At 28.3% G+C, this 12881-nt stretch overlaps 1 protein-coding gene across 1 annotated transcript; it reads left to right on the top strand.

Moving 5' to 3' along the window:
* Positions 1-11644: 11644 nt before the first annotated feature.
* LOC132284794 (transcription factor MYB3-like) lies at positions 11645-12864 on the top strand. The gene is made up of 3 exons (XM_059786922.1): positions 11645-12066; positions 12143-12272; positions 12480-12864. The coding sequence occupies exons 1-3, from the start codon at positions 11925-11927 to the stop codon at positions 12814-12816; spliced, it is 609 nt and encodes a 202-aa protein (XP_059642905.1). The 5' UTR covers positions 11645-11924; the 3' UTR covers positions 12817-12864.
* The last annotated feature ends 17 nt before the right edge of the window (positions 12865-12881 follow it).

Consider the following 12881-nt stretch of genomic DNA (forward strand, 5'->3'; position numbering starts at 1 on the left):
GATGCTTTGGTGTGAGAGTGTGCATGTTATCAAATTTATACTTTTGTTCCAAAAAAAAAATTGAAATAAAGAAAGAATTGTACTATTAAATAATATAAAATTTTTAATCCTACTTTTGAATTTTGAAAAGGAGGCTAATGCAATAAAATCGTGGAGTCAATCACAAAGGCACGAGTATGTATTCTCTACTTTATTCTTCATACATAAGACCAATCTTACCAGACATTTGAGATAGAAGACCGATGATGGTAGATTTTTTTTTTTTTTTTGGCGTGTGTGTATATATACACTAGCAAAAGGCACGTACGGTGCACGTCATGAATGTTTTGTAACTTATCGAATTTTTGTTTTTATATATTTTTTAATTATTTTATAGAAATTATTTTATTTTATTTATATATATCCTTGTCTAAGTAGATTTTTTATTTATTAAAAACTTATATTAAATAGATAAATGTGATAGAGTTTTATTTTAAAATTAATTAATAATTTTTTTTATATTAAACAATAAATATTGAAATGCTAAAACTCTTTACACAGAGTTTATATGTGATAGAGTTCTATTTTAAAATTAATTTAATAATTTTTTTATATTAAAAAATAAATACTAAAATGCTAAAACTCTTTACACTTTTATATTTTATTTATATGTATTATTATATAATTATATGTTTTCTTTAAATATATCATTGTCTAATGTGATATGGTTTTATAGAAAATAAAATAGGTAATTAGTGGTAGAGTTTATAAAATAATTTGTCATTTGAGGTAGAGTTTTATAGAAATTATTTTATTTTCTTTAAATATATCATTGTCTAATTAGAATTCCTTTTATTAAAAAACCCATAATAAATAGATAAATACAGGTTATATGTGATAAAGTTTTAAAGAAAATAAAATAATTAACTTGTGGTGGAGTTTAGGTAATTTGTGTTAGTGTTTTATAGAAATTCTTTTAATATATCCTTATTTAATGTGATAAAGTTTTATTGAAAATAAAATAGGTAATTTGTGATAGAATTTTATAAAAATTATTTATTTTCTTTAAATATATATATATAAATCCTTGTCTATTTAAATTTTCTTTTATTAAAAAACTATAATTTGTGTTAAAGTTTTATAAAAAGTATTTTATTTTTTACTTAAAAAAATAAAAAAACTCTAATTAGATTTTCTTTACTTAAAAAACTCTTGATAAATAGATAAATCGATAATTTGTGTTAGAGTTTTATATAAACTCTTTTAAAAATTTATTTTATTTTCTTTAAATATATTATTGTCTAATTAGATTTCCTTTTATTAAAAAACTCATAACAAAAATATAAATACCGGTTATATGTGATAGAGTTTTGAAAAAAATAAAATAGGTAATTTGTGGTATAGTTTTATTGAAATTATTTTATTTTCAGTAAACATAATCATAATAAATAGATAAATAAACGTTATTAGTGATTGATTTTTATAGAAAATAAAATAGCTAATTTGTATTAGAGTATTATAGAAATTATTTTATTTTCTTTAAATATATTCTTGTCTAATTAGATTTTACTTTATTAAAAAACTCGTAATAAATATATAATGTGATATAGTTTTATAGAAAATAAAACCATTAATTTGTGGTAAATTTTATAAAAATCGTTTTATTTTCTTTAAACATATTATTGTTTAGTTATATTTTCTTTTATTAAAAAAACTCAAAATAAATAGAGAAATAGGTAATATATGTTAAAGGAAATCTTTTAAAAACAATTTTTATACCAATTATTAAATATTTTTTTATATTAATATTTCTTATCTAATTAGATTACCTTTTTTTTAAAAAAAAAAACTCAAAAAAAAAAAATAATTTGTGGTAGAGTTTTAGAAAAATTATTTTATTTTTTATATTAATTAATAAATATTTTTTACATTAATAATTGTTGTTTAATTAGATTTTCTTTTATTAAAAACACATAATAAATAAATAGGTAATTTTTGTTAAAATTTTGTATAAAAACTCTTTATAAATCAATTAATAAATATTTTTGTATATTAATAATTCTTGTCTAATTAGATTTCCTTTTATTAAAAAACTCATAGTAAATAGATAAATAGGTATATTATGTTAGAGTTTTATAGAAACTCTTTTAAAACCACTTTTTTAAATCAATTAATAAATATTTTTTTATATTAATAATACTTGTATAATTAGATTTCTTTTTAATAAAAAAAACTCAAAATAAATTGATAAATAGGTAATTTGGGTTAGAGTTTTATAGAAACTCTTTAAATATATTTTTATCTGATGTGATAGAGTTTTATTGAAAAAAATTGGGTAATTTGTGGTAAAGTTTTATATAAATTATTTTATTTTCTTTAAATATATCTTTGTCTAATTAGATTTCTTTTTATTAAAAAACTATAATAATAAGTAATTTGTGGTAGAATTTTAGAAAAATTATTTTATTTTATATATCAATTAATAATTTTTTTATATTAAAAATTATTGTCTAATTAGATTTTCTATTATTTTAACTCAAAATAATAAATAGGTAATTTGTGTTAGAGTTTTATAGAAACTCTTTAAATATATCCATGTGTAATTAAATTTCCTATTATTAAAAAACTCATAATAAAAGATAATTTATGGCAAAGTTTTAGAGAATTAATATTTATTTTCTATATCAATTAATAAATATTTTTTATATTAATAATTTTTTGTCTAATTAGATTTTCTTTTATTAAAAAATTAATAATAAATAGATAAATAGGTGATTTGTGTTAAAGTTTTATACAAACTCTTTAAATATATCCTTGTTTAATGTGTTTTATTTGAAAATAAAATAGAGAAATTATTTTATTTTTTAAAAAATATATCCTTATCTAATTAGAATTCCTTTTATTAAAAAACTCAAGGTAATTTGTGTTCGAGTTTTTATTTTATTTTACCTATATAATTTTTATTGATAATTTATTTATATCAAAGATAACATATTTAAAATTGAATTATTTTGTCAACATCTTGTGAATTTCAAAACCCACTCATGTGGGAGTTTCCTAAATAATCCCCCAATAAAACCAACCCGCATGAACCGTAGAAGCCATTCCATTAAGTCCAAATATTCATTTAAATATAATTTTAAATGAAATTATAGATATGAGTTTCTTATTAGCCCAACCTGTTAGACCCACTGCAGTATTAGTTAAAAAAATGTTATCATGATACCAATTGATTTATTAAATATTTTATTATGCATCAACACTTTTACGGGCAACACGATTTCCTATATCCACTTATCTTTCAGGAGTGTATGGTTTAAATAGGTCGATTTTGCCGGAAAATGCAAATTATGACAATAAATCCAGCTTACTAATTGTAAAAAGTTTAATTACTCGAATGTATCAACAGAATCATTTGCTTATTTCCGCTAATGATTCGAACCAAAATAAATTTTGGGGGCACAACAAGAATTTGTATTTTCAATACAATAACTGTCCTAGCTCTACCGTATCTTTTGTTTCATTTCTTCTGGAACAATCACAAACACTTTTTTGATTATGGATCGACTAATTCAATGCGTAAATAATAATTAATTTATTAATTTGATACCAATTGATTTATTAAATATTTTATAATGCATTAACACTTTTACAAAGTAAATAATAATTAATTTATAAAAAATAAATACAACTCTCTGATGTATTCTTTACATATGAAGCAAATAATAATTAAATTATAAAAAAATAAGTACAATTCTCTGATAGATGTGATACTGTGTTGACGAATCTTGATCTACGAATTTAGATGTGCTTGTTGTCTTCAAAGAAATTGTGGCTTCTTCAAGGCTTGGTTGAGTCTCTTAAATGCTGTTCCTTGGATTTCTAGAATTCTCAATTTCTATACCATTCTTCCTTTCTCAATGCCTCTATTTATAGGCTTTTTGGATTAATAGGATGATAACATGTGTCATCTCCTAATAAAGACATATTCATAATTGGGTCGGGCCGGATGAATGTCATTATCTTTTATAATAATAATATAGATATAGATATATATTTTGTGTTACACTTGTATAGAAACTCTTTTAATAATACTATAGATTTATTAGAGAATTTGTAATTTGAATTTATAAAAACTCTTTTAATAACAGTATAAATTTAGAATAAATAGGTAATTTGAATTTTATTAGTTAATTTTTAGAGTGTTATATTAATTAATAAATATTTTTTTATATTAATAAATAAATACTGAAATATTAAAATACTTTACACATTTAATAATAGTATAAATATAGATATAGATATATATAATATGCCCGCCGCATAAGACTACCTGTTTTAATAAGTTGGAATTGTGATGGTGTTTTTCTTTTAAAAAACAAATTGTGGATTTCTTTAAAAGAAATAAAAAGTAAAGTGGTGATAGAAAAAAGTGCTTTTGCTGTTATCTTTCAAACAAAAACCTTTGTGTTCAATTAGTGTCGTTGTTATAAGAATATTCTTTGTATGAAAAGACCATATCTTTTTGGTCCATTTGGTAAAAATTTTGAAAAAGAAGGTTTCACATTCTTGCTTTCGCATATTTTTATTCCCTAGCAAAAACAAAAGACCAACTAAGATGACAATGGAATTGTCAGTTCGGGTCCTCCTTTAGCTAGCTGTATTTTAACCTCTCTTCAACTGGTTTGGGATTCCCCTTTGCAACCATGGAGTCACGTGAGGAAGGGTAGGTGGATTTTTTTATTTTTTATTTTTATTTTGTTCATATAAATTTTTGAAATAATTCTCTATTTGCCCCACACTTCCAATCTGTCTTCCCAATTTAATCTCTCTAACTTTTGGACACTTCATACTTTGGTATCGACTCTTTCAAATGATTAAATTGTTAAATAATTCTAAACGGTAGGAGGGATTGAGAGTTGCACTTACGTTGTATGTTGAAATATAATGAAATGAATTCAATAGAATGCCTATTCTAACTATTTTTTTATTTTGTATGAAATTTAAAGTGGCAATGATTATTCTTTTGTAATTAAAATTTATTCCATCTATTCCAAGTATTTTTTTTTTTTAAAAAAAAAAACTCATGTTTCAAGTCTAAAAACTACCACCGCCATCGCCTTCCACCATCTTTAACTACCGCCACTTCCACTATCTTTTGCCACCACCTTCTATCACCATAACTACCTTTCACTACTGTCACCTCCACCAACGTCACTGCCACTGATACCACTATCACCGTCTTCCACTACTACTGTTGTCATTACCACCGCCACCTCCACTCCTTCCACTATTGCCGCCTTTCGCCACCTCTACTGCCTTCTACCATTGTTATTGCCGCTGCCTTCCACCTACACTCACCACCATTGCTTGCCATCGTTGTCACTTTCCACCACAACCACCATCATGTCTTTCCACCATCACAAGCGCCACCCATTTTTTTTTTTATAAAATATAGAAAAATATTATTTTGTTAATTTAATTGATTTATCATTGAGAGTGGTATTTTGAAAAATTCAATTTGAAATTTTATCCATTTTAAGCTTTAAATTAGTCTAACCAAACAAAATTGATTATTATCAATCCATTCATACGTCATTTCATATATAAAGTCAAATAATGGAAGAAGAATGATCATTACATTCCAATTTTTTTCTTATTCCATTCTTATTTATATTCCCTCTATTATTACGTACCAAACACAACATTAATTAATATTAGATTTTTATATTTATTATTTTATCAAAAGAATTATCTTATTTTAAATATATGAATTCCTAGGTCCACCATTGCCCATTGCACAAAATGTTATTAGACATAATTTACGGTTCACATCAATGAGTTCATAGTCATCAACTAACATCTCTTTATTATTATTATTTTTTTTTCTTTGACAAGACATTCACATACTTATTTTCTCATTTGTGATCTTAAATACTCACACGCTCACTTTAATCATTTTTTTCATTTATAAAAAATGGTGTTTATTATGTAATCTCACTAGAAAAGGGAAGAAAAAAAAAATACAAATATCAGAAAATAGTATTCTATCATTCTAAAAATATTACTATTATAAGGAGTAGTAAATTATATACATATATGAATATACATACATATAGACGGGCAGACTATAATATGCGAACTAGCTCCCCAAAAAATATGCACTTCAAAACATATGCACTTCAAGACTATAATATGCACTTCAAAACATAAGAGAGTTTTATTTGAAACCCCACAGAGTCGAAAAGAAATCTCCTTTCTACCTAACTTTTGGAAACTTCTATTTTGAATTTTTGAGAGGTAAAAAAACCAAAAACAGTATTTTCATTCTCCTCATTTTACACGCCCCCACAGAGTACTTTAATTTAATAATTTATAAATAATCTATTAGATTCTTAATTTCCCAAAAAAAAATCTATTAGATTCTTTTTATAATAAGAAATATTATAAGACATTTAGGCCCCTAAAATATTCTTTTTAGAAAATATTTTTCTTTTTCAAATAAAATATTTTTTTATTTTTACTTTGTCAGTATTTGACAAAAGTCTACGTCGAGGTTGAGGTCAAGTTCATCGGGCGGAACATGTAAAATAACTTGTCGATAATTGATGGATAAATTATTTTTGTTAAATTTTATTTCCACTGTCTCACTTTAAATGGACGGAAGTTGTAATATTTTTTTTCTTCGTAAATATCTTACGACAACCAAATATCAAAATATATATATATATATATATATTTAAAAATATTTTACGTCCCAACAAACGGAACCTTAATGTAGAAATAGTTACTCAAAAATCATGGTGAGCTCTGCATATATTATTAAAAATCAAAAGATTAGCTTCCTGAAAAGTTGAGATTAGTCCAAATTCATGGAGTTGTTGAAGAATAATTATCACAGAACAAATCATTCAGTTGTTGGAGAATTATAATTCAATAACTGGACAAATCACTCCAATGATGCCTGAATTGTAAGAGACTATCATTCTTCTAACTTCCTTTGACATATATGACTCAAGAGTTATTAGAGAGAACTTAAATTCACAACCCCGCTAAAATTAAATCACGGAAACAAATTGTCTTATGTTACATGCCCCCACATGGTACTTAATTTAATATTTTATAAATAATCTATTAGATTCTTAATTTCCCAAAAAAAATATCTATTAGATTCTTTTTATAATAAGAAAATATTATGGTGAGCTAATGCCTATATATATATATATATATATATAAAATAAGAAGAATTACTTAAGAATCATGGTGAGCTATGCCTATATATATATATATATATATATATATATGTAGTAGTTGAAAAATCATAAGATTAGCTTCCTGAAAAGTTGAGATTAGTCCAAATTCATGGAGTAGTTGAAGAATTATTATTCAATAACTGGACAAATCATTCCACTGGTGCCTGAATTTCAGGAGACCATCATTCTTCTAACTTTCTTTGATATATATGACTCAAGAGTTGGTAGGGAGAAAATAAATTCACAATCCCGCTAAAATTAAAACACAGAAACAAATTGTCTTATGTTATTAAGGATAATGACTAGAACGCATAAGTGGTACTTTCGCACTTTTGGAGGATTCATCATAAGTAGGGGCAGATTTCACAAATTCGTCTGAATTTCAACCAAAAAGAAAAAAAATAAAGATTTTTTAAGTTAAATAAATATAAAAATTTCCAAACATACACCAAAAAAGAAAAGTTATTTTAGAAAATAAAACATAATAATTTTTTTTAATAAAGATGATTTTCTCTCCTCTCTCTTTTTTGTTCCCTCACCTGTGGAAGAAAAAGATACAATAGGTACACAAGGGAGTGGATTCTCCTAAAAAGTGAATTATGAAAATGTTAGGCAAGTTGACCACAAATTTGGCTATTTCATGAGATGTGTGTTTCTTTTTAAACAAAGAACCATGTGTCTTTGTCAAATAATAATAATTATTAGCATTATAATATAATATTCCCCTAAACCAAAAATAATAATAATTAAGGTAAAGTGCAAAAAAATTTTCTAAATTAACAAATGCCCCCTTGAACTATTAAAAAGTTACACTTAAGGACAACAGGCAAGTCTTGAAAAATAAGATTACAAAATTACCCTCTGGTGAAACGACAGCGTTTTGGTGCTTTATTATATACTATGTTATATATATTATACACATTACATACGTATTACAACACCATCGGCCGGGCAGGCGCAGAGGTCGTCGGCCTCCACCGCCACACCTACCCACACCGCTCTCCTGGAGTGGCGCCACTACATCCCCCAGCTACGACTACGATCAAGTCAAGGTCTGTATTGCTCTCCTCATCTCCGGGAACAATCACAGCGCATCAGCAGCAGAGCGACGATGAGGAGTTCGCCGAAATCCAATTGGCTTCCCAATTTGCTGAAATCCAAACTTCCTCAGAACACCAATTTGAAACCCAATCTGCCAGTTCAACCCTAACCCCCAAATAGAAACCCCATCGCCATTTACAGTACGAAAGGTGAAGACAATCCATCGCCATCGCCATCGCCATCGCCATCGCCATCGCCATCGCCGGTCGGCACTCGTTCTTCGAAGACATGTTTTGATGACAATTTTTCACCATTTACAGTACCAAGGTGAAGACAACCCATCGGCATCGCTGGTCACCACTCGCTATTGGAAACCATGTTTTGATGACAATTGCTACCTTCAAACAAATGACACCAACGAGCAGTTCATTGATCGGAACCTGGACTACTACCCATCCTCGTTGATTTCTTCCAAATAGAGGTTCTCTGTGTTGCCTCCCACATGCCCGAAAAACTCCTCAACAAAGAAGCCATGTTTTATAGCCTTCTTGAACACGTCCGGCCTGCAAAGTGAGTAACAAACTCACCAAACCCAATTGCAAAATACCCATCCTCGTTGACTCCTCAACAGGCCCATTCGACGCTGGAGATGGAGGCGTGCGCTGCCGGCAAGTTCACAGCAGTGGCGGCGACAACAGGTTCACAGCGTTGATGAGGTCGCGACGACGATATTGAGAGAGAGAATGTGGCTGAGGACACGGCGATGGTGAAATTCAGATCGCGTAAGAGGTTTTGTCTTAGGGTTTGGTTTGTGACGGCTGTGAACTAGAACAGATTTTGGTTTTAATTTGGGATTTTTTTTTTTTTTTTTTCAACTTTAATTTTATACATTTAATAGTATAAGGGTAGCTTTTGTCATTTTAAAAATATATTGTTAGCATGTGTGCATCACACGCCTAATTGGCCTGAGAAATCAAATGAAACATTACCGGATGTTTTTTGTAAAAAAATTAATAATTTAAGAAGTTAAACTATTAATTCGGGAGGATTTTTAAGGTGAGAGAGTAAAGTTTAGGAGAGATTTTTACACTTTATCTTAATAATTATTAGTATTATAATTACTCATCTTTTGCATGGAAGGAAAAGAAATTTGACCTATTCCTTCTATGTCATTGGAGAAAAGGACAAGGGGTAGGACAGAGGAAGAGAAAATAAAAGAAGAAAAAAGCAGCAACAAAGCCGAGGGACACGTGCTTCTCTTTATTGTTGTTGGATTTGATGATTTGACTACGGAATTTCATTGGCTTACGACTCTACGAAACAGTCTCACACCTTCAAATTTGTGTCTGTCTCTCTGTTGCCCTATTTTATATAGTATTTTTTAGAACCAACATATTTTAGGTTGCTGAAATAAAAGCACAACAAATATATTGTATTCACAAAAATTATATATATATATATATATATATATATATATATTGTCAGAATTTTATTATTCCTAAGAAAGAAAGCATATTTTAATAACCTATGATGTATTATGAATTTTCAGCATTTATGGGTCAAGTTCTACCACGTGTCCCACTGGTGCTGAATGACATATTAATATTGTCCCTGTAAAAATAATAAAATTTTGATTCAACCAAACAATCAAAGCAGAATAAATTAAATGAACAATTCAACCAAATAGTAAAAGATTTGACGAGAATGGAAAATTTTGGATTGTATAAATGGGTATTTTGGTGTTATTCAGCAAAAGCGTGCTAAAAAAAAAAGAAAAAATCAGCTGAAGTAGTAGTTATTTGGTGCACTGAAGTTAAAAGATCACCAAAGAGAAACTTGTAGTTTTGCTCACGCATGCACGTTCTTATGAATTTAGGAAATTGATATATTCCATCCATGTACGGAGTAATGTCCAAGTCAGATTTATAACACCTTATTTTTCCATCCAATACTGAAGTAATTGTTAAACAAAAATTTTGAAAAAAAAAAAAAAAAAAAAATTAGTTCTGTTTTCGGAGAATAATTTTTTTTTTTTAAATTGTTTTAGAACTTGAAAAATATTTTCTAAAAACGCAATTATAGCTTGTATCCATTTGATAGTTTCCAAATAACTGTCATTTATAATTTTTTTAAAAATAATTTCTTAAAAATTACTTTTATAAAACTGAACCGTGCATATCTTAATTTTTTTTACAAATATTTGATTTTTTTTTTTTTTTAAATTCTATATCAATTTTCTAAAATTCAGATTGATTGAAGTTTCAAACTTAAAACCCCTGCATATCAATCAATACAAGTTGTCCCCTTTTGATAAGACGTGATGATCCATCCAACCATATATGGGTGAACAAAGTCAGCAATGGATGGTGAACAAGTTTGTCTTTGAAGAACATTCAATATAGTACATGAACCTAATTTTTCCATCCAAAACCCTCTAGATCATGTTGAATAGTATTAATTTGTAATGTTGACCAAAAAATTTGGACAAAAAAAAAAAACCTTTAAAAAAATTTGAATTTTTTTAAAAGAATATATCAATTTCCTAAATTCATAAGAACGTGCATGTGTGAGCAAAACTAAAAGTTTCTCTTTGAAGAAAACAATAGTTACAAGAACCTAGGTCTGCTGGCATTAATTTTAGAGAGAAGAGAAGGGGTAACTTTATGGCAAAAGTGTAAATATGTACTACTAATATTTGCAAGAGGGAATTATAATTAACTTTAAGGGTTATGGACCACTAGGATTCTGATGACATCTCTCTATGGTATTCACCGCAAAAATAATATAAATTACAATATAAAAAGGGTTCAAATAATTGGGAGAAATGAGCCCTTGTGTCATCCACACAAATTCTTTTTGATCCACGTGTTCCATTAATGTCCTTAAGCTGCTGCTAGTAATGGTTTTTGTCTCTCTTGGGTGGTGGTCATGATGGGGTCACATCCTCCAAGACAGAGCTGTTCTTCATCCTTTCCTCCAAGAAAGGGAAACTTAAGACGGGTTTGATATTATTTTTTTAATTTGTACTCATATTATTCGAATATTTCATAACGTAATTTTTTTTTAATTTTTTAAAGACAAATTTTTGTTATCAAACATGATTCTATTTTCTACCCAAAACACTGGTGTCACAAAACTCGCATGTCAAACGGACTTTATGTTTGAAAGCATATTCCTTTCCTCTCTTCAACTGATTTGAAGCTGGAGACAAACTTAACTTACTTGCCCTCCTACAATCTACTTCCCATTCTCAAACAGTGTGTGAAAGGTAGTTGAGGTTCCTTCATTTTCCTCCCTGGGAGGGGAAGGGTAGATAGAATGGACTGACTATGCAGTAATCCTAACCAACAACATACCCCCCAGTCCATATTTTAATCCCTGCTGACTTACTCTCGATTACTCAAACATCAAAGTTTCAAACAAACTGACTCTCTCTCTCTCTCTCTCTCTCTCTCACATTCACCCTACCTACAGTAGTACATCTCTTCTCAATTGCAATCTCTCTCTCTGAAAAGACAGCTACCTTTCTTAGCTAGGTTGCACAAAACTCAGCACACCCACACTTCTCTCTCTCTCTCTTGCTAACTTTCAGCTAGCTGACAGACTTTCTCAAACTCAAAGCATATACATCTATCTCTGTGTGTGTACAATATGGCTCGGAAGAACGAAGGATCTAGTAGTAGTAAAAATGTCTTTAACAAAGGGGCGTGGACAGCTGAGGAAGATCAAAAACTAGCCCAGTATATAGAAATCCATGGTGCAAAGAAGTGGAAAACAGTAGCAATTAAATCAGGTAATGTATCCTAGTTTTATGCTCTAACACAATTCATGAACCGCATTTTTCTAAATTTTGATTCGTGTTCTTGCAGGCTTGAACAGATGCGGGAAGAGTTGTAGATTGAGGTGGTTGAATTATCTGAGACCAAACATCAAGAGAGGCAACATATCTGATGCAGAAGAGGACTTGATACTTAGGCTTCATAAGCTACTTGGGAACAGGTTAGTGATAATACAAAGTGACAAAAACCATAATGTAGTTTAAATACAGTTGTCTCAACCTATGAGCATTATGGAAACGACAACATTAGTTCATTTGCTTCTACTTAATGATTCAAAAGAAAATTAAGATGATTAAATTGACATATTTAATCTTATGTGTTCTATTTTTTTTTTTTTTTTTTTTTTTTTTTTTTTTTTTTTTTATAGGTGGTCATTGATTGCTGGGAGACTTCCAGGACGAACTGATAATGAAATCAAGAATTACTGGAATTCACATTTGAGCAAGAAAATGAAACATAAAGAAAAAACAGCAGCAACTTCAACGGCACAAGAGACTACGCCTCAAAAAACTGTGGCCATCCACGAGGCCGACAAAGAAGGCATTGATGGAAGCGGATACATGGATCCTAGCTTCAATGCAAATGAATTCTTTGATTTCTCGAGTGAAGGCACCTACGGGTTAGAGTGGGTGAATAAATTTCTTGAACTCGATGAGGATCCATGGCTTTCAGATAAAAAAAATGGAGGTCTGGATAATATATAGTAAAGTTTCTGCCGTTGAATTTTTTTTAATTGGTGCAGAATTTTAACAGTGTGCTTGTGGATATA

Source organism: Cornus florida, unplaced genomic scaffold (genome assembly GCF_030987335.1).
Source record: "Cornus florida cultivar Cherokee Brave unplaced genomic scaffold, ASM3098733v1 CherokeeBrave_3.0.0_Hap2_Chr11, whole genome shotgun sequence".
Lineage (NCBI taxonomy): Eukaryota > Viridiplantae > Streptophyta > Magnoliopsida > Cornales > Cornaceae > Cornus > Cornus florida.

Excerpts from the sequence above, each read along its gene's own strand:
- LOC132284794 (XM_059786922.1), top strand. The coding sequence starts at position 11,925 with ATGGCTCGGAAGAACGAAGGATCTAGTAGTAGTAAAAATGTCTTTAAC. Across the intron at positions 12,067-12,142 it reads AACAGTAGCAATTAAATCAG|GCTTGAACAGATGCGGGAAG; the intron begins GTAATGTATCCT and ends GTGTTCTTGCAG. Across the intron at positions 12,273-12,479 it reads CATAAGCTACTTGGGAACAG|GTGGTCATTGATTGCTGGGA; the intron begins GTTAGTGATAAT and ends TTTTTTTTATAG.